This window comes from Oncorhynchus gorbuscha, linkage group LG19, assembly GCF_021184085.1.
Source record: "Oncorhynchus gorbuscha isolate QuinsamMale2020 ecotype Even-year linkage group LG19, OgorEven_v1.0, whole genome shotgun sequence".
NCBI classification, from domain to species: domain Eukaryota; kingdom Metazoa; phylum Chordata; class Actinopteri; order Salmoniformes; family Salmonidae; genus Oncorhynchus; species Oncorhynchus gorbuscha.
The window spans coordinates 53,590,566-53,613,150 of record NC_060191.1 but is presented as its reverse complement, the minus strand read 5'-3'; the positions used below and the strand labels follow the sequence as shown (position 1 = coordinate 53,613,150).

Below are 22,585 nucleotides of genomic sequence, written 5' to 3'. Positions count from 1 at the left end.
TGTGAACCATGCCTCGAACAAAAGAGATCTCAGAAGACCCAAGATTAAGAATTGTTGACTTATATAAAGCTGGAAAGGGTTATAAAAGTAACTCTAATTGTCTATAAATGGAGAAAGCTCAGTACTGTTGCTACTCTCCCTAGCAGTGGCCGTCCTGCAAAGATGACTGCAAGAGCACAGCACAGAACGCTCACTGAGGTTAAGAAGAATCTTAGAGTGTCAGCTAAAGACAAAGAAATCTCTGGAACATGCTAACATCTCTGTTGACAAGTCTACGATACTTAAACACTAAACAAGAATGGTGTTCATGGGAGGACGCAAAAGAGCACCTGGATGTTCCAGCTGCCCGGCCAAATGGAACAATCAGGGGAGAAGGGCCCTGGTCAGGGAGGTGACCAAGACACCGAGCTCTACAGTACCTCTGTGGAGACGGGAGAACCTTCCAGAAGGACAACCATCTCTGCAGCACTCCACCAATCAGGCCTTTATCAGACGGAAGCACGACAGCCCACTTGGTATTTGCCAAAAGGCACCTTTAGACTTTCAGACCATGAGAAACAAGATTCTCTGTTCTGATGAAACCAAGATTGAACTCTTTGGCCTGAATGCCAAGCGTCATGTCTGGAGGAAACCTGGCACCATCCCTATGGTGAAGTATGGTGGTGGCAGAATCATGCTGTGGGGATGTTTTTCAGCGTCAGAGACTAGGAGACTAAGTACAGAGAGAGAGATCCTTGATGAAAACCTGATCTCAAGCACTCAGGACCTCAGACTGGGGCGAGGGTTCACCTTCCAACAAGACAACGACCTTAAGCACACAGCCAAGACAACACAGGAGTGGCTTCTGGACAAGTCTCTGAATGTCCTTGAGTGGCCAGGCCAGAGCCCGGACTTGAACCCGATCTAACATCTCTGGAGAGACCTGAAAATATCTGTGCAGCAATGCTCCCCATCCAACCTGACAGAGCTTGAGAGGATCTGCAGAGAAGAATGGGAGACACTCCCCAAATACAGGTGTGCCAATCTTTTTCGATGTCAACAACTACAGACCAGTATCCCTTCTTTATTTTCTCTCCAAAACTCTTGAACGTGCCGTCCTTGGTCAGCTCTCCCGCTATCTCTCTCAGAATGACCTTCTTGATCCAAATCAGTCAGGTTTCAAGACTAGTCATTTAACTGAGACTGCTCTTCTCTGTATCACGGAGGCGCTCCGCACCGCTAAAGCTAACTCTCTCTCCTCTGCTCTCATCCTTCTAGACCTATCGGCTGCCTTCGATACTGTGAACCATCAGATCCTCCTCTCCACCCTCTCCGAGTTGGGCATCTCCGGCGCGGCCCACGCTTGGATTGCGTCCTACCTGACAGGTCGCTCCTACCAGGTGGCGTGGCGAGAATCTGTCTCCTCACCACGCGCTCTCACCACTGGTGTCCCCCAGGGCTCTGTTCTAGGCCCTCTCCTATTCTCGCTATACACCAAGTCACTTGGCTCTGTCATAACCTCACATGGTCTCTCCTATCATTGCTATGCAGACGACACACAATTAATCTTCTCCTTTCCCCCTTCTGATGACCAGGTGGCGAATCGCATCTCTGCATGTCTGGCGGACATATCAGTGTGGATGACGGATCACCACCTCAAGCTGAACTTCGGCAAGACGGAGCTGCTCTTCCTCCCGGGGAAGGACTGCCCGTTCCATGATCTCGCCATCACGGTTGACAACTCCATTGTGTCCTCCTCCCAGAGTGCTAAGAACCTTGGCGTGATCCTGGACAACACCCTGTCGTTCTCAACTAACATCAAGGCGGTGGCCCGTTCCTGTAGGTTCATGCTCTACAACATCCGCAGAGTACGACCCTGCCTCACACAGGAAGCGGCGCAGGTCCTAATCCAGGCACTTGTCATCTCCCGTCTGGATTACTGCAACTCGCTGTTGGCTGGGCTCCCTGCCTGTGCCATTAAACCCCTACAACTCATCCAGAACGCCGCAGCCCGTCTAGTGTTCAACCTTCCCAAGTTCTCTCACGTCACCCCGCTCCTCCGCTCTCTCCACTGGCTTCCAGTTGAAGCTCGCATCCGCTACAAGACCATGGTGCTTGCCTACGGAGCTGTGAGGGGAACGGCACCTCAGTACCTCCAGGCTCTGATCAGGCCCTACATCCAAATAAGGGCACTACGTTCATCCACCTCTGGCCTGCTCGCCTCCCTACCACTGAGGAAGTCCAGTTCCCGCTCAGCCCAGTCAAAACTGTTCGCTGCTCTGGCTCCCCAATGGTGGAACAAACTCCCTCACGACGCCAGGACAGCGGAGTCAATCACCACCTTCCGGAGACACCTGAAACCCCACCTCTTTAAGGAATACCTAGGATAGGATAAAGTAATCCTTCTCACCCCCCCCCCTTAAAATATTTAGATGCACTATTGTAAAGTGGCTGTTCCACTGGATGTCATAAGGTGAATGCACCAATTTGTAAGTCGCTCTGGATAAGAGCGTCTGCTAAATTACTTAAATGTAAATGTAAATGTTTTTTTATATATATATAAATGAGCAAAATAACAGTTTTTGCTTTGTCATTATGGGGTAATGTTTGTAGATTGATAAGGGAAAATAACAATTTAATTCATTTTAGAATAAGGCTGTAACCTAACAAAATGTGGAAAGTCAAAGGGTCTGAATACTTTTCAAAGGCAAAGTGTTTTAAAGTGTTTTAACATTCTGTGTGACCAAGTCAATCTGTGCTGTTCTCATTTTCTGTAATCTGTCCTTCTAATGAGCTTCCACAGCTACCCACACACTAGTAAACAGACAGACACATCGCACGAACACACATGCACACAACCCACACACAAACACACAAATACACGTACACACTTTCGCTTGTTTAAAGGCCCATGACACAAGAAACAGTGTTGCAGTAAATGTTTATGAGCTGAGAACCTCAAGATCTTCCTCTATAATTGGCTTCCTACAGTAATTGTACAGGACAGACTGTTTATGAGATGTCACACGGATCACTGCCCAAGGTTTCCATCCAGCTTGCTCCGATGACTATGGTCACACACTCACATGAAGAAATGAGCTTGCCAAATCCCACAAGTAGTGGACGTACTTCATGTCAAAGTCATGACCCCAGGTTGACCCAGTGTATCAGTACCAGGTGTGTGATTGTGATTGAAATGTGTCAGAGTAACAGGAGAGAGGGCTGTCCCCTCCTCCGTGTCACTGTGTGACTGACAGAGGAGGTCACAGGGTCAACTCAGGGCAAAGGTACATTACTACAGAAGGGGGGGGGACAGTGGGCCACTCAGTCAGTCAGTCAGTCAGTCAGTCAGTCAGTCAGTCAGACAGACAGATATCCATCAAGCACTTCTGTATGCCATCACTATTGTATGCCAGCATCGACATGTATGTTTTATATAGAAAATATTGCCTTTGGTTCTTGAGGATTCTGATGCTACTATGTGACACTCGTTGGGCAAAAACACCATAAAAATGAACTGTGTTTAAACTAACATGGGTGAATTCCACAATGTGTGCCACAACAGAGCTGGCTGATGCTAAACCAGACTTGCAACAACGGTCTTCAACAGGGACTTATTGTAGAAACTTGTAAAGCGTGTCTACGTGTCGCTGGTGTCGCCCAGCTCCCGCTGGATGAAAGTGACACCAGGGTTAGCACGCAGCTACAACAGGCTCTGTGTCTGAAAGACTGATATCGCGCTGAACATCTCCATTGTGGCAGTAAAGGGCTATTTTGTATTGACAGACAATAGCTGATGGGCTTGACAGATACTTGCCCTCAGCTGACGGTTTAAGCCTCCCACTGGCTGATGACTGTGGGCAGCTGGCTCATGTCCGCACCATGAAAACATAATGAGGGACGGAAACTCAAGACTCAGCTCAGATAGCCAAAACCTGTCTACCTTGTCTAACTCAGCCCAACCTAGATCCTGCCATCCGACAACATCCACACCAAGCTAGTCTTCATGCACCCAGCCCAGACTGAAAACATGGCAGGCCAGGACTTGCTAAATGTACTATATACAATCTGTGTGTGTGTGTGTGTTTTTCACAAAACGTTTTTGAAAAATGTGCATTTCCTCATGTCTATGTATGTCAAACCATTCTGTTTGGTCTGTCCACAAGCTGCGCCAGACAGTGGAACCAATAGGAATAGGAGTTGAGTAGCAGCAGGTCATATGAAGCCCACCTGGGGGAGGACAGTGTCAGACGGACGGACGGACGGACGGACAGACCCTCCATGTGCAGAAATTGCTGCAGAGCACCGAAGATGAATAAAGCAATGTGAGAGGGTTATTACAGGGGTTTTAATGGTGTTTGTACTTCCTCAAGCGTTAACAGCATCCCAGTGGTGTTATCTGATGAAGTGTACCTTATGATCATGATCATTATTTTGCAATAGGCGTTTTGTAATATGCTGTGTTAAATGAAAGCTATGAAACTTTGAACTTTGAACAGGCCTAGAGAGCTGTGGAATTTATAGTAGTAATGCAGTGGTCCAAGGTCTAATTGGGGCAGAACACTTAACTCAACTTGTCAAGGGCTTGATGAGTAGAATCAGGTGTGCTTGTCCAGGGCCACAACAAAAATATGTACTGTTGGGGGTACTGGAGGGCCGGAGGTAGAAAACACTGATCTAGAGTAATGAGGAAAATAATGAAGTTTCCATGAGGTTTGAACTGTACTGTGCATGTGTGTTCTGTATACCCGGTCTGTGGGCCTTGGGTGCTGCCATGTTCATAACCCGGCTGACGTCCTGAGGCTTGGGCGGGGAGGCGGTGAATCTGCAGATGCCTGACTCGGATGGCGTGCTGGACGTCAGGCTGTCTGTGTAGTCATTGGTGCCGGCAGTCATTTGCTCTGAGGAGGTGTCGGAGATGAAGCATTCTGTGATGGTGAACTTGGCGTGCCGCAGGTGCTCCTCCATCTTGGCGTGCTCGTAGGCTCGGGCCAGCTCCTCGTACGTGGACGACGCGCTCTCTGTCGACACCATGCTGCTCCGCGCGCGGTCTGCGTAGTCACACACACACACACACACACACACACACACACACACACACACACACACACACACACACACACACACACACACACACACACACACACACACACACACACACACACACACACACACACACACACAAAGAAGCAACATCCATTATAGTACAAGCATATAGCTTACATTTCCTAAGATATATAGGAAATATCTTAAAACATACCGTGAGCACTCTGACCCTTCCACGTACAGTAGTAGTGGTCTCCCCTTTGCTGCAGACTAATGTTGTATGTGAGACATAGGGTCAGTCCAGTACCTGTGTCCTGCGATGGGCTGACGCTGTAACTATCGCTCTCCTTGTCCACAGAGCCGGCGGCGCGCGGTGTGGGCAGTCTCCAGTCTGTGCTCAGGGTGTGGGAGGAGGTGGGTGGTTGGGGGGGGTTCAGGGTCCACTGGCTGGCGTATCGGTTCCTGCTGGCTGCAGGGCCTGCTTTGGCAGTGCGGCGTGCTGTGGGGTCTGGGGGTGAAAGGGCCAAAGTCATTACTGATGAGAGGCCTAGGCAGTGTCGGAATTGGCACCCTATCCCCTATGTAGTGCACTACTTTTGACCAGGGTCCCAATGGATTAGGGTGCCATTTCATACATACCACTGAAGTGCTACTAAACAGTAAATAGCATACATTGAGTGTTAATTTTCTGTGTATCAAATTACAGAAACATCTATTGATCAATAATAATTAATAGTTGTGAAACTATCATCCTAACCTTTCACAGTAGATATAATATTCCCCAAAGAAAAAATAGTATCATATTCGGTCTGACCCAGACATTTAACCTACTGTGCTATGCATCAATGGCACCAAATCAGAATGTCCCTTTAGAACGGCCATGATTAGATCCGGCCTGGAGAAGCCAGAGAAGAATAGCAGTGGTAATAGTAGTAGGTCAGAGTGGAGTAATTCCATCAGTGGGCTGGAGACTGGAGCACCAGGCAGTGTTTTCCCAACACTCTGGACAGATATGACTGAGTCAGCAGATAAGGTTTAGGCCCACAGTGCTGCCCGGCCAGCCTCAATGAGCCCAATCAGGGGAGCTGTCAGGTGGAGCCAGATGCCTCTCCTCTCTTCATCAGTTCAGCTCCACTGAAGCTCAACAGCAACAGAGCCTCCATAAGCCACTGTGCAGCCACTGGCTTGGCTCACACTGCTCTGGGCTGTGGGCTATGTGAGTGCATCTGAGGGTTGTAACTATGATAAGCTGAGATTTAATTTAACTATATAAAAAACATGAGTATTGAGAGAGAGCATTCTCTTATTTCACATAACTACAAACAAATAAACAGTAATGAATTACCTCTATTCTTCCAGGGGACGACAGAGTAAAGGTGGTGAGGGGTGGGATATAGAGGTGATTAAATAGGCTCTTACTGGTTCCAGGCCGGGCATCGGAGATCCACCAGTGGGCCGGTGGCCTGCGACAGGGACTGGTAGTGGACTGTGTGCGTGACAGTGGACGACTTCTGTTTGGACGTCTCCCCAAAGTCATTATCAGTCAGCAGCACCGTCGACCTGTCGTCTGTCAGACAGAAAACAGGGAGGGAGACAATGAGTTATTAGAAAAGATGATCAAATATAACGTGCAAGGGATAAACTGGTGTGGCAGACTTGTCTCACCGATAGTCTCCATAGTATCTCTCTCTCTTCGATGAGCAGCTGGGCTCGGGGGATGTCGATGTGCATTCTCATGGCTTGCTGCTTGTTCGATGTGTCTGGTGTCCGTGTGTTTTTACTAGGAGATAGAAATGTCAGTTAGGGGATTTTGTTGTATTGTTTGTAAGTTTTCTGTCATAGTTTTAAAGTGACTGTCCAGTGAGAATCTCTCTTTTAAAAGTTCATAATATGTTAACTCATACCAAGATTGAAAAACAGCTTCTATCTCAAGGCCATCAGATTGTTAAACAGCCATCACCAGCACAGAGAGGCGGCTGCCTACCTACAGACTTGATATCAATGTCCACTTTAATAAATGGAACACTAGTCACTTTAATAATGCCACTATAAGAATGTTTACATATCTCGCATTACTTATCTCATATATATATACTGTATACTGTATCCTTCACTATCTATTCTTTACTATCTATTGCATCTTATCCTTTACTATCTATTGCCTCTCTGTCACTGCTCATCCATTATTTGATATTTATATATTCGTATCCCATTAATTTACTAGATTGTGTGTATTAGGTTTTGTTGTGGAATTGTTAGATATTACCTGTTAGATACTGCTGCACTGTCAGATCTAGAAACAGAAGCATTTCGCTACACTCACAATAACATCTGCTAATCATGTGTATGCGACCAATACAATTTGATTTAATTTGTTGACTCGTCCTATGCTCGTATTTGTGGCCAAAGCATAAATTGACCACAAAAACTCTACCTCAAACTGAAAAATACATTTTATTTCCTAATAGAGTATGATGTCATACTCCTGAGGAGGATGAGCTGGCCAATCATCGGTCTACTCCCGTCAATATGGTATATACCCACACCATTCCAACACAAAAAAGCTGCTTTTTACCACACTAATTACATATTTTTTTAAAATATGAAAACACTGGACAGTTACTGTAAAGTATTTTATGATTCCTATCTGTAGTTTTATTCCTCTTCACGTACCTCATCAGCATTTCTGCCAGGCTTTTTGCATCTGTGAAGTCAGCATACGATAAGTTAGTAACAGTGCAGACTTGTGGTTGACAAAAGATAACATGTTACAATCATAGGCACCATCAAATTTCCTAGATGTGCAAAACTAGAACATTAGAGTGTTGGCAAATGAATAGTGAAACACTAGATCTGATCAGACCATTCTACAGTGTTAGCTAAACTCATAGCCTCTTAATTACATAATGAAAGTCAATAGTCACAAACTCACGATTCTATTCTGCTCAAGTTAATTAATCCTCACTCTCTTGAGCATAAATCTCTAAAAAGTGCTTGTGTGTTATTGTTTGCCTTGTTTCTATTGTGTGTGTGTGGGTGCGTGTGCATGTGAGTGTCTTTATGTTCTGACTCACCGCGTAGCCTCTTGAGCCTCTGCTCCCTCCTCCTCCTCTTCAGCACCATCAGGAGGATGAAGACCATGACAGCAGCCACCAGGATACAGGTGATGGTCACCATCATCTTCAGCCCCTCGTTGCCTGACATGTTGTCTGTGATGGGGTCCACTGTCTTCAACAGAGGAGGGATAGTACCTGCGGGGAGAGGAACCATCCCGAGTATTAGGCATGACTATTTATCACCAGGGCTGGGACTTGGGAGGACTAAGAATCGTAGTCAAATATGTTTCTTTGGAAGGACTTCTTTTGTAAATGAAACTATCATGGTTTAGGAAACAATATTGTCACCCTAGAGGACCACTGAACTGAACTCACTTCCATCGGCGTTGAGCGTGGCGAATGTGATTTTCTTCTCGGCAAAGCCAGCGCTGTTGACCACCTTCATCTGCAGCTCGTACCAGGTGGCTTCCGCCAGGTCGTACAGGATGTAGCTCTTGGTTAGTGAGGTGCGCTGGGCCATGGTCCACATTGCCGTGTCAACCGGACGGTACTCCAGGGTGAATGAGGTGATTGGGCAGCCGCCATTGTTCCACCCAATTAGATTGAGCCTGACCCGGGTGGAATTGATGCTGGCAAACAGCTCGTGTTCTTTGGCAAACTGGGGCTCTGGAAAAAAAAGAGGGGTAGATGTAGACTTTTAAGGATACCAGTCAAATGTTATTCATGAACCAAATCAGGTCACAATAATTGAGCAAGTTCAAGGAATTGCTTGGTAAATTCTTTAGATAGGACTTGAGTTAGAGTCAGTTCTAAGGGGACAGTGGTGGGGTGGAGATGCTATAGAGCAGAGATGATGGGGGTGGGGGCCACAAAAAAGTTGCTTGCAGGTCTGCGTACCCACATGTGCATCCCCCCACCCACCACATTGCAAGCAAAATATTTTAGCAGCCCCACTCTTGACCTCGGAGAGAAATGTTTTACGTTTTAGAGTTAATGTCGTGTAGTTCTACACATTTTGCCATGGGGCATAGAGAAAATGGTCTTTTCATCCAATTCTACTCATTTTGACATTGGACGGGGGGGGGGGGGGGATGTGTCGTTTTACAGTTTGCCATAGGGTGGAGAGAAATGTTTGCAGTTTTTAATATGATACCTGAGTGAGACTGACAAACAAAATCAATGGATCCGGTAATTCATCCATGATTACTAAGTTTAGATTGCTGGCCGCTAGACTAACTTACCAATCTAAAAAATGTTAACTGATATGGGCTAATTGAGTGACTATCAATGACTGACATAACACATGTTTTATTGCACCTTGTGTATTTTACTATTCTAACTTGCAACTGTAAATTGAGACTCCGACTGAGTTTTAAAAAACAAAATAAAAAAATGTATCCGAGGGCCAGTAGCCCTTCCCTGCTATCGAGACTCTACTTGGGGCGGCAGGTAGCCTAATGGTTAGAGCATTGGGTCAGTAACCGAAAGGTTGTTGTATCGAATCCCTGAGCTGTCAAGGTAAAAATCTGTTAACCCACTGTTCCCCGGTAGGTCGTCATTATAAATAAGAATTTGCTCTTAACTGACTTGCCTAGTTAAATAAATCAAAAATACCTATTACCCATCCCTGCTATAGAGACTCTACTTACAGCCCATCCCTGCTATAGAGACTCTACCTATAGCCCATCCCTTCTATAGAGACTCTACTTACAGCCCATCCCTGCTATAGAGACTCTACCTATAGCCCATCCCTTCTATAGAGACTCTACTTACAGCCCATCCCTGCTATAGAGACTCTACCTATAGCCCATCCCTCCTATAAAGACTCTACCTATAGCCCATCCCTGCTATAAAGACTCTACCTATAGTCCATCCCTGCAATAGAGACTCTACCTATAGCCCATCCCTTCTATAGAGACTCTACTTACAGTCCATCCCTCCTATAAATAATCTACCTTTAGCCCATCCCTGCAATAGACTCTACGTATAGCCCATCCCTGCTATAAAGACTCTACCTATAGCCCATCCCTGCAATTGAGACTCTACCTATAGCCCACCCCTGCTATAGAGACTCTACCTATAGCCCATCCCTGCTATAGAGACTCTACCTATAGCCCATCCCTGCTATAGAGACTCTACCTATAGCCCATCCCTGCTATAGAGACTCTACCTATAGCCCATCCCTGCTATAGAGACTCTACCTATATCCCACCCCTGCTATAAAGACTCTACCTATAGCCCATCCCTGCTATAGAGACTCTACCTATAGTCCATCCCTGCTATAAAGACTCTACCTATAGCCCATCCCTGCAATAGAGACTCTACCTATAGCCCATCCCTGCAATAGAGACTCTACCTTTTCCGTGCGTTTTTGCTTCAATGATCTCACTGATGCGTCCGGGGCCCACTCCATTCTGAGCAGTCAGGGTGAACTTGTACCAGGTGCCACACTTCAGGTTCTCCAGACGATACGAGCGCTCGCTAGGGCTGATGGGAAAGCTGCCCCACTGCTCACTGTTGTCCTCTGAGTACTGCAGGATGTAGCCTAGAGAGAGAGAGAGTGAGAGAGAGAGCATAACTGTAAAATCTCTCCCAACACACTCCAAGTTAATCTGATAACCTAATAACTACATTACCCAGATACTCTTTCACAGTGCTGGCACAGCAGAGTGGAAGTGTTTGAGTTTAGGCATGGGCTAAATACTTATAAACATGCCAATGAAACTGATTAACATTACATGTAACATAAGGCAGGACAACAGCACATGATCATAGCCAATATTTACTCTACACAAATAAAAGGAAATAAGGCACTGTATTGGGGTAAGTGCAAGGACTAGACAATATACTGTAGTTTGACGCATGACATGAAAACAAATACCATAGGAAATCACCCTGGACATCCCTTATGATCTCTGTTAAAAAGCCTGAGAGGCCAGAAGCGCAATGTTGTGTTCCAGTGATGACCAGCTATGATAAATCACCAGTGCTACTCCTTCTGTGATTGGGCTTTCTTCTTGACTGAGTGGTTTAATCTTCCACTTTAACCCACCTAATCTTCTTTGTTCCTTTTTAATCTATTCCCTCTCCACTGTTTTAGCACCCCACTCAGCGCAATTACCAGGCCTGTCTAAGATAATGAGAAGTGGAGGGCCTTGTAAGATGATTTTGTTCACCCAATGTCCTAATAGGGTACCAGTCCTGTTACTGAAGTGCCATTGGTGTGTCTTAGTAGTTACCAGTGGCTTGTTGAGGTGTCGTTGGAGTGCCCGAATGGAGGTCTACTTTTTCTCTTGTTGAAATGTCATTGGTTAGTGTGCCCGAATGGAGGTCTACTTTTTCTCTTGTTGAAATGTCACTGGTTAGTGTGTCTGAATGGAGGTCTACTTTATCTCTTGTTGAAATGTCATTGGTTAGTGTGTCTGAATGGAGGTCTACTTTATCTCTTGTTGAAATGTCATTGGTTAGTGTGTCTGAATGGAGATCTACTTTATCTCTTGTTGAAATGTCATTGGTTAGTGTGTCTGAATGGAGGTCTACTTTATCTCTTGTTGAAATGTCATTGGTTAGTGTATCTGAATGGAGGTCTACTTTATCTCTTGTTGAAATGTCATTGGTTAGTGTGTCTGAATGGAGGTCTACTTTTTCTCTTGTTGAAATGTCATTGGTTAGTGTGTCTGAATGGAGGTCTACTTTATCTCTTGTTGAAATGTCATTGGTTAGTGTGTCTGAATGGAGGTCTACTTTATCTCTTGTTGAAATGTCATTGGTTAGTGTGTCTGAATGGAGGTCTACTTTTTCTCTTGTTGAAATGTCATTGGTTAGTGTGTCTGAATGGAGGTCTACTTTTTCTCTTGTTGAAATGTCATTGGTTAGTGTGTCTGAATGGAGGTCTACTTTTTCTCTTGTTGAAATGTCATTAGTTAGTGGGTGTGAATGGGGATATTTGTCTTGTTGAAGTGTCACTGGGGTATTGGAAAGGAGGTCTATGCCTTGTAGAGGTGTCTCTGCTGTGTCTAAATGGCCTAATGTCACTCACCTCTGATGGAGCTTCCTCCGTTGTCCCCAGGTATCCAGGACAGAGTGATTGATGTGGTGGTTGTCTTGGTAACTGTGAGGCGTGGTTGGTCTGGAGGAACTGTAGAACAAAATGAATGATGTTTCTAACAAAATCCATGACAACAAAGCATCTGTGCTACATCAAACTAGCTACAAAGTGTCCTCAGAAGAGCTAGGTAGAAAGGCCTTTCAATACTGTCCAATACAAATTAGTATTGGACAGTTTTGGACAGTTATCCTTGGGCATCTCTCTCTGTCTTACCTTGAACCTGCAGGTTGAGCGTGATCTCATCAGAGCCCCAGTTGTTGCTGGCCACACAGCTGTAGTTCCCAGAGTCCTCTGCTTTCACCGTTCGGATGATGAAGCTACCGTTGCTATGGACACTGCGGCGTCCATCAATCAGAACAGGGGCAGGTGTACCATTGCTGTTGAGAGGTAGAGTTGACCAGATGATGTTCAGTACAGTACGTAAAAACGTGATTACGATTTTGACATACCTGCATTGTGCTGAATCATGTGACAGATAGGCCTTGACCATAGAGATGTATAGAGATCATTTCTTGGAAATTACATGGTTTTGCAATGACATTTGCCATTGAAGGCTTCCATCATTTTAAAGTAGTCAAATGGGTGGGCATTCCTATGGGTTGGGAGCGATCAGCCAATGATCAGAGCATTGTCTTCCTCTTCAAATTGGTTTACTGTCACGTTCTGTCCATCATTCGTATGTGTTTTCCTTGTTTTAGTGTTGGTCAGGACGTGAGCTTCCTCTCAATCCTGAGCTTCCTCTCACTCCCGAGCTTCCTCTCACTCCCGAGCTTCCCCTCGGTCCCGAGCTTCCCCTCGGTCCCGAGCTTCCCCTCGGTCCCGAGCTTCCCCTCGGTCCCGAGCTACCTCAGTCCAGTGGGGCCCATTGTTAGGTTTCCTAGGCCAAGGTTAGCGGCGAGGGTTGCCACTCAAGGGACACTAAGGAGGTGGACTAATACAATTATGGAGTGGGGTCCACGTCCAGCGGAGAGATGCCCACCCAGACCCTCCCCTATAGGTTTAGGTTGTGCGTTTGGAGTCCGCACCTTGGGGGGGGGTTCTGTCACGTTCTGTCCATCATTCGTATGTGTTTTCCTTGTTTTAGTGTTGGTCAGGACGTGAGCTGGGTGGGCATTCTATGTTGTGTGTCTGGTTTGTCTATTTCTATGTTTGGCCTGATATGGTTCTCAATCAGAGGCAGGTGTTAGTCATGGTCTCTGATTGGGAACCATATTTAGGTAGCCTGTTTTGTGTTGGGTTTTGTGGGTGATTGTTCCTGTCTCTGTGTTTTGCACCAGATAGGGCTGTTTTTGGTTTTCCATGTTCATTGTTTTGTAGTGTTCATGTTTATCCATTTTTTATTAAACATGAGTCAATATAACCACGCTGCGTTTTGGTCCTCCTCTACTTCACCACAGGAAAACCCTGACATTTACATAGTTTGTAAATGTCTTAAAGCTATATGATCGCCATTTAGTGGCCATAATAAATTAATGACAATATTTGGTTCAAGACTCCAGCACTGCAAATGGCGGCAAGTCACCAATATTAGACCTTTTTCATACATCAAAAGAAGAAGAAAATGTAAATAGCCTCAATGGCGCTGCCAATGATGTCACAGATGCCATAATGGTACAGATACAACGTTGTGATCTCTATACAGCTCTATGGTGTGACTTACTTTCCCTTCAGCCACTTGATAGTGGGGGGTGGATCTCCGACCGCCTTGCAGGGCAGAATGATGTCCTTCATCCAGGGTGTAGTCACTGTTCCGTTGAATGTCAGGATCCTGGCAGGAGCTAGGGGGGTTACACACATGCATCCCTGTGACTTTACCATTCTATTCCAATGGATAACAATGATGAATAATAACAGAATGCAAGCAATATCCTAGATGTCATATCAATCAACATCATACTGCAATCATTAATATTTCAGAAACATCAGTTTTGATTCCCAACGTTCAATAGTTACGCTGTTACACAGGCAGCCCGTACCTTTGGCCCGAGGTTCCACTGTGATGGTCTCACTGCTGTTGCCTCGCCCAGCGGCTGTCACGGCAACCACCCAGATGCTGTACTTCCTGTTGCGGGCCAGGTTTGGCACTCTGTAGAAATACACATCAGGAGAAGCCTCAAACTCACTCATCACCTGGAGAGAGGGAGGGAGGAGAAAGGGAAGAGGGTTACACGTCTATGCATTTATCATACAACTTGAACAGAAGAGTAATCTTCATGAGCTTTCTCTCTCCCTACAGGACTTTCTAATACAGCCCAGAATGGGAGGACTGGAGGCAGTGTTGTAATGGGCATTCAAGGCTGCTGTGAGAGCTGTGTTAATAATAATAGAGCTCCGTACCGTGGGGTGCAGGTTGGAACAGAAGACAATGTACTTCCTGATGATGCCGTTGAGTTTGAGAGGAGGGAGCCAGGACACAAACACCACGGAGCTGGTGGCGGCTGCACTCTTAACCCCCGCTGGAGGCCCAGGGACTAGAGGGAGGAAGGAGGGGCATATTATGTTAAACATACATATATACTGTATATATGAATAGAAACAGTGAAGATGGGCTTATATGTCCTTATTGCAGACAGTTCTGTATTACGTGCATAGCTTGAACTTATGAAGGAATCATGCTTTGATGTCAATGTGAAAGCAGTGATCCACATCTATGCCAAGTGTATCTCAAGCCAGGATTTGTATCTCACCGTCTTCCTTGGTCCGGGTGAAGATCTGCTCACTTCGGACCCCGTCCCCGGCCCGGGTGAAGGCCAGAACCTGGATGCTGTAGTTGGTGTATTTCTCCAGACCATCCAGTTCCAGAGATGGGTAGGAGGTGGTCACGTTCCTGATCTCTCCCAACTCTGTCAATGTCACACAACGGTTACAAACAACCTTTTATCACTCACTCTCATGCCATATCAAATGAAGTCTATGATCCAGTGTGACAGCATTATGAGAAAAGAACTACAGTGACCACAATAATACAATAAACCTAGAACCAGAGGTGGAATAAGTACTCAATTGTCATACACGAGTAAAAGTAAAGATACCTTAATATAAAATGACTCAAGTAAAAGTAACTCAGTAAAATAGTACTTGAGTAAAAGTATAGATACCCCCCAAAACGACTTAAGTAGTATTTTAAAGTATTTTTAATGAAGTACTTTACACCACTGCCTAGGACCACACTGCAAACTACCATACAAGACGATGCACATACACAGTAAGCTACTGTGATTTTTGACCGAGGTAGTATCTGTGATATAGTAATGACTGAGAACTGGCAGTAGTGCTCTGTCTGCTGCGTCTCCTGTGTCCTTGACTGAGTGTCCTTGTAGACAGAACTGAAGCAGTGACCCTCAGTGAGTTACTGCATCTTGTGAATTATTGATGGATCCCCGAGAGGCTGCAGGCAGGATCCCATCCACAGGGCCTGGGAGCAGAGTGTTAGCTCTGGGTGCTGCCCCCTCTCACGCCCCGTGGTACCTCCATCCAAATAACCCACCTCATCTAGAATGAAGCTACTAAACAACTAATTAACTACATTATATACAGAACAGGAACCCATTTTAAATGGATATGTGTCTATTGAGATATAATACTCATTGGATAGTTGATTTGTAAGTAAATCTAGAAGTGAACTAATTAGAACTAACTTGAATCAACACTGGCAGAATGAAATTGAAGGAGAAAATGTCAGCGTTGCTGAGATATTGCAAACATTCCACAAGGCGCACCCATGATCTAGTGTTGCCTGTTGAGAAAACTAAAACCTAAACCATAGCCTCACCTAGTGGCACAAATCTGTCAAGTACAAGATGAATGGCATGCTACATAGCAGTTAAAATAGAAAATGAAAGAATGGGCTAAAACCATTATGATCATAGTGCTCACACCACCAGTGGTCCGCTAAGTATTCTGAGCGCGTGTTAACAAGCCCCTACCTCCGTCGCGCAGGTTGGCCCAGTAGATGACTCTGTAGCCCTGCAGGTTTCCATTGAGGGCCTCTTTGGGCAGGGTCAACCAGGACAGAGAGATTACTTCTGGGGACTTGGCCATGGCCAGGACATTCTCAGGGGGACGCGAGGGGACTGTCAAGGGACAGGAGGGGAACCGAAGTTAGGACATGTGTAGACAATGGTACACTGAACAAATATATATATGCAACATGTAAGGTGTTGGTCCCATGTTTCATGAGCTGAAATAAAAATACAAATAAAATGTTCCATATGGACAAAAAGGTTATTTCTCTCAAATGTTGTGCAAAAATGTGTTTATATCCCCGTTAGTGAGCATTTATCCTTTGCCAAGATAATCCCTCCACCTGACAGATGTGGCATATTAAGAAGCTGATAAACAGCATGATCATTATACAGGTGCACTTTTTGCTGGGGACAATAAAATACACTCTAAAATGTGCAGTGTCGTCACACAACACAATGCCACATATGTCTCAAGTTTTGAGGGAGTGTGCAATTGGCTGCAGGAATGTCCACCAGAGCTGTTGCAAGAGAATTGAATGTCCATTTATCTACCATAACCCACCTCCAACATAGTTTTAGAGAATTTGGCTGAACGTCCGATTGACCTTACAACCGCAGACCACATGTAACCACATCAGGCTTCCTGCAGGATCGTCTGAGACCAGCTACCGGGACAGTTGTTGAAACTGTGGGTTTGAACATCCGAATAAAAACTATGCAAACTGTCTGAAACCGTTTCAGGGAAGCTCATCTGCATGCTTTTCGCACTAACCAGGGTCTTGACCTGACTGCAGTTCGGCGTCGTAACCGACTTCAGTGGGCAAATGCTCACCTTCGATGGCCACTGGCATGCTGTAGAAGTGTGTTCTTCGCGGATTAATCCCAGTTTCAACTGTACGGGGTAGATGGCAGACAGCGTGTATTGTGTTGTGTGAGGGAGCGGTTTGTTGATCTCAACTTTATGAACAGAGTGCCCCATGGTGGCAGTGGGGGATGTGATATGGGCTACGGACAACGAACACAATTGCATTTTATTGATGGCAATTTCAATGCACAGAGATACAGTGACGAGATCCTGAGGCCCATTGCCGTGCCATTCATCCACTGCCATCACCTCATGTTTCAGCATGATAATGCAGGGCCCCATGTCGCAAGGATCTGTACACAATTGCTGGAAGCTGAAAATGTCCCAGTTCTTCCATGGCCTGCATACTCACCAGACATGTCACCCATTGAGCATGTTTGTGATGCTCTGGATCGACGTGTACGACAGCGTATTCCAGTTCCCGCCAATATCCAGCAACTTCGCACAGCCATTGAAGAGGAGTGGGACAACATTCCACAGGCCACAACAACCTGATCAAATCTATGCAATGTGTCGCACTGCATGAGGCAAATGGTGGTCACACGAGATACTGGCTGGTTTTCTGATCCACGCCCCTTCTTTTTTTAGGGTATCTGTGACCAAAAGATGCATATCTGTATTCCCAGTCATGTGAAATCCATAGATTAGTGCCGACATGAATGTTAACTCTTTGACATTGTTGCACGTTACGTTTATATTTTTGTTCAGACTAGGCTGCAATATCTCCTCCTACTGACTTCTTACTGTATTAGTGATTTCACATCTTTTGGTTTGAGGTAATTGATCCAGAAGATGGTAGTCCACCTACGGCAATTACATTTACACACTGCAACATTCTCATGCTGTTAAGAAGTAAACTAAACACAAACACACATCCCTACCCATCCCCACCCCTTAACCCCCTGATCTGTACTAACCATCCTCCAGTGTTTTGGTGATGACCTCCTGAGAGGAGGGGCCGGTGCCAGCACGGTTAGCTGCCTGCACCACCACCCCATACTCAGTGAACTTCCTCAGGTTGTCCAGGGTGATGCTCTCGCTGCTCTCCCCTGTGGTGTCCATGCTGATGATGTTAAACTGGAAGCTGCCTCCAGAGCTGTACTCTCTGTAACCCACCTGGTAGCCCCGGATCACCCCATTCTGAAGGTGCTTGTGGGGGGCCTGAGGAGGAGGAAGAGGATGGGGGACAACGATAATATGTTCAAATGCTGCAAAATATGTTCAAATGCTGCCATCCTTTTGCTTATAATTAGGGTAACACGTTTGGTCAAATGCTCTGCATTACTATTGTCATATCATACGATCACACTGATAGAAACAGGAAAATAGCTTTGTTTAACACCATGAGGACACAGTACCCTCCAGGTGACTTTGATGCTTTGTGGAGAGGTGGCCTCCAGTTGTACTTCCTGTGGAGGGCCATCGGGGGCTGTGGAACAGGTGTAATATTAACACAAAATACTCTTATGAGACAGTCAGTTGACTGTTGCAGAGATGATAGAGAAAGCAAGACATTTCATAGGCTCCTGTTTTCTGGTTGGTGCGTGGCGTGTGAACTAAGTAGACCAGACCTGCTATCGCATTGGTGCCTATGGGAGAGCCACCCCTTAAGTAGACAAGAACTGTGAGACAAAAATGCAATGGTAAAAGTCCTTTTTGAATATTTTTTATAACCCACCCTCATTGACTGAGTCAATTCAGACATGATTTATTTTGAGTAAATATCTCACTAGATGGTGCTACAACGCTAGGAATCCCTTTGCTCTAGTTATGAATGAGCGATGGACCTTTACTGTATTCAAGAAAATATCATAATTGAAAACAACACGCATCCATGGCTAAAATGTGAAGACCAACAGAATATGTGTCAAACTGGTTTGGAACATAACTACATGATGTTTTGACCCAGTGAAGGACAGATCTGTGTGGGCCGACCTGCTTCGTCAGTGGTGATGGTGAGCTCGTTGCTGGTGTCGCTCTTGCCGATGTTGTTCTTGGCGAATATGCGGATGTTGTAGGTGGAGGAGGGGTGCAGCTCTATAATGGTGGCCTGGTTCAGCTGGGGGGACACATCTTTGGTTATCTGGGCTGAATTCCACGAGGCTAGGTGGGGCCAAACACAATGAACCTTTTAGCATCTCTGTATGACATGACAACCAACAACAAACAAGTTAGCTAATGCAAAAAAAACTATTTAGCTATAACTATGTCATATGCAATTTCATTTGGATTTCTCACATTATTCCATAGGCCTTTGTGGCAGCCCTACCTGACTTGTTCTTGCACTCAATGTCATATCCTGTGATGGGGCTGTTTCCGTCAAAGCCCATGGTCCAGCGGAGGGCAATGGTCCGGTCTCTGACCTCTCGGATCTCCACCTCGGGAGGGTCCGGAGGTTCTGAAAGGGTTTAACACCACACACACACATATTAGATAGAGATGTTTATCTGTTCACTTAGTTGACCTGACCAGGAGGAAACAAACTGCAGGCTCAAGTTAACTAAGGCCCAGAGATATTAGCTGATGTGGTCAGGAGAAACCTACAGTAGCAACAAAAAGATACCACTATGGAGAAACAGCTTAAGAAGCAGGAGCTGAAGCCAGGAGTTTACCTTGTACTGTTAACTGAATGATCCCTCTGTCTTCACCATAGGAGTTGATGGCATGGCAGGAGAAGAACCCAGAATCTTCCCGAACACTGGGCAAAATCTGAGGAGAGGTCAACATAGTTTTCAACCAGGCAACATCTCCATAATACACCAAAGCAGTTTGGTATTCAACTGATCATAACCTCTAGTTATTTTATAGGCTACACAAAAAGTCCAATGTCAATCACTGCAAGCACAAACACTACTATGATCATTCATGCGATATTGAGAACGTACTACACTAATAATACACATCACCCCCATTTGAGGTGGAGGCCTCAGGCGCACCTTCAGAGTGGAGATGACCTCGTCAGCCACCTCTTTGACCACGACGGTGTAGCGGCTGGTCTCTGGGTTGATGATGCGTTCCTCCTTTTCCCAGCGCACCATGATGGGCTTCTCTCCATGGGCCGTGCAGCTCATCTCTTTCTGCTGGCCCACCGTGGCCATGGTGGTGTTGGGGTACGACGTGATCATGGCCGGAACTGAGAGAGAGGGTGAGAGGAGAGAAAGCGAGAAAGGGAGAGAGTGAAGCAGAGGTTGGAACTTCTAAGTAACTTAACAGAGGCTCATACATTCTCCTTTAACTGTCCTCTGCCACCCTAAAGCCTAAAGGAGTACTCATTCCCAACGTCACGGCTGAGAATAGTAAACTATGGAGAGTCATGAACTCCTATCTAGATCTCCCTGGTTCCCACAATGCATTGACCACTAATGGTTCAAAAACAGGCCTTCAGGTAAGCAATCAAACAGACAGCAACTGTTTACGTGTTGTTCCTGAGGTAGGGTGTCTCAGACAGAGACAGAGACAGAGACAGAGACAGGGTGCTACAGAGCAGAGGAAAGCTGTGACTAGTCTGAACTCCCCGGGGTGTGTGTAGAGCTCGTCTGGCGTTGCGGCACTACGCCGCATCACGCTTATTAGCAGCGGTGCTGTGTGTGTGTGTGTGTGTGTGTGTGTGTGTGTGTGTGTGTGTGTGTGTGTGTGTGTGTGTGTGTGTGTGTGTGTGTGTGTGTGTGTGTGTGTGTGTGTGTGTGTGTGTGTGTGTGTGTGTGTGTGTGTGTGTGTGTGTGCGTGCGTGCGTGCGTGCGTGCGTGCGTGCGTGTGTGTGTGTGTATTTGGGGAAATACCCCAGTTCTGCTATAAACCGCTGCAGGTTTGATGAGCCTTGATGATATAACCTGCTGTACTGATATCTCATACAAATGCTGCTCATACTGTATGTACAGTGCACTGTTGCTGATGTTTCAGAGAGGAATGGACTTCAAGGCAGACAAAATAATGTACTGTATATGAATGTGTAGGTACATACGGTATGTCTACTGTACGTGTTTAACAAGATCATATATACAGTACATCCTACTGGCTAAGACAATGGGATACGTCTGGGGGCTGGTGCTCTAGCCATTCTCCTCTGTGTGTCTGTCTGTGTTTGTCTGTCTGTGTCTGTTAAAGGAGCTGTTTCTCCAGGAACTAAGTGGGTAGTACGAGCAGAGAGGACTCATGACAAGTCTCAGAAACATTGTCTGAGAGGATGTTCCCCTGCAGCAGTGTAACTGTGATCTCTCTCCTCTCTCTCCTATCCCACCAGGACGGCTATGATTTAATGATGAGAGCCCACTTTGATTATTCATACACATCAGACAAGACTACTCCTCTGGCCCCACTGCTGTCTCACTACCCGTCCACACACACTCAGAACCTCGACCTCTCCTCTGTCTTCTACACACACAGTCACACACCAACACAGAACACACACACATCTACACAAGAAGGCAACACTCACACGGAACACACATACACACCCACACAAATTCTGAAAAACAGAGAAACACATGCAGCAAAAACAAACCACACATAATCCCAAGTGACACACTCTCTCTATCTCCCTCGTTCTCTCTGCACCACCCCGTTTGAGGTTCACGGTGCAGAGGAGGGGTTTGTGTGTGTGTGTGTGTGTGTGTGTGTGTGTGTGTGTGTGTGTGTGTGTGTGTGTGTGTGTGTGTGTGTGTGTGTGTGTGTGTGTGTGTGTGTGTGTGTGTGTGTGTGTGTGTGTGTGTGTGTGTGTGTGTGTGTGTGTGTGTGTGTGTGAGGGGGTGTGGCTCCGCTAGCTGACAGCCCCTCTCTGACATGATTGAATGTGTCACACTAAGGTCTGCCAACATTTAAGCCTCATCTCTTATTCACTCTCAAACTACGCCAAAGAACGCTGATTTATTTTGCATGACAACTATGAATTTTAAGTGAGGCACATTAAAATATCCTCCTCAGCCTTCTCTAAATGTTATTGCTCCTTAACAGGGGTAGTTTCTCCGTACATCTGAGGCAGCAGGAAGCGCCGTGGCAGGCGGCGTCAGCAGGAGACCTGCCTGATGTTTTCCTACTACTGGCCCCGCGAGACGGAGGGCATGCCTTGATGAGCGCTCCGCCTTTGAGGAGAGGAGGGAAGAGGGGGAGCTAGAGGAGGAGGGGGGGGCGCAGAATAGAAGAAGAATCCTAATGCTGACGTACCTTTCAAACAACACAGGCATACGATCTGCTATTGTCATCACACAAGTGGCTCTGGCACAGAACCCAGCTCCTCCACTGTGTGATCAGCACAGTTCCACCTGATCAAATTGCAGGGAAATGTCTGTCTGCTCTGACTGCTTGTTAAAGCTACAGAGACTGGCTGCTCTGTGCTGTGTGCTTCCACAGTGTCATACTCAGTTTGCTGTGACACTCCCAATACTGATCCAGTAAAGGCCTCAGGTGTCAAAGATGACATAGAACAAACAGGCATCTCAAGGTGTTCTCCATCTTAAACCATCCTCACAACAATCTGAGACTTGTGAAAGAAGGTTGTGGGGACAACAAAAGGCTGCTCCCAGCCAGACTCCTCTCTCCTGCCTACATTCACAACACAACCATCAGTAGC

The 22,585-nt window shown here is 46.0% G+C and overlaps 1 protein-coding gene across 1 annotated transcript in view; it reads right to left on the bottom strand.

Annotated features, from left to right (window-relative positions):
* Positions 1-22,585, bottom strand: part of LOC124005614 (Down syndrome cell adhesion molecule homolog) — a 135,048-nt gene that overhangs the window by 4,929 nt on the left and 107,534 nt on the right. Inside the window, 23 exon segments of the mRNA XM_046315029.1 lie at positions 4,728-5,030; positions 5,333-5,533; positions 6,445-6,467; positions 6,469-6,592; positions 6,691-6,715; positions 6,718-6,805; positions 7,699-7,729; positions 8,100-8,276; positions 8,457-8,747; positions 10,438-10,626; positions 12,121-12,219; positions 12,403-12,566; positions 13,850-13,967; positions 14,166-14,319; positions 14,527-14,660; positions 14,877-15,032; positions 16,116-16,262; positions 17,937-18,180; positions 18,378-18,448; positions 18,955-19,122; positions 19,289-19,417; positions 19,632-19,728; positions 19,956-20,152. Of these exon segments, the coding sequence (XP_046170985.1) occupies positions 4,728-5,030; positions 5,333-5,533; positions 6,445-6,467; positions 6,469-6,592; positions 6,691-6,715; positions 6,718-6,805; positions 7,699-7,729; positions 8,100-8,276; positions 8,457-8,747; positions 10,438-10,626; positions 12,121-12,219; positions 12,403-12,566; positions 13,850-13,967; positions 14,166-14,319; positions 14,527-14,660; positions 14,877-15,032; positions 16,116-16,262; positions 17,937-18,180; positions 18,378-18,448; positions 18,955-19,122; positions 19,289-19,417; positions 19,632-19,728; positions 19,956-20,152 (3,330 nt within the window).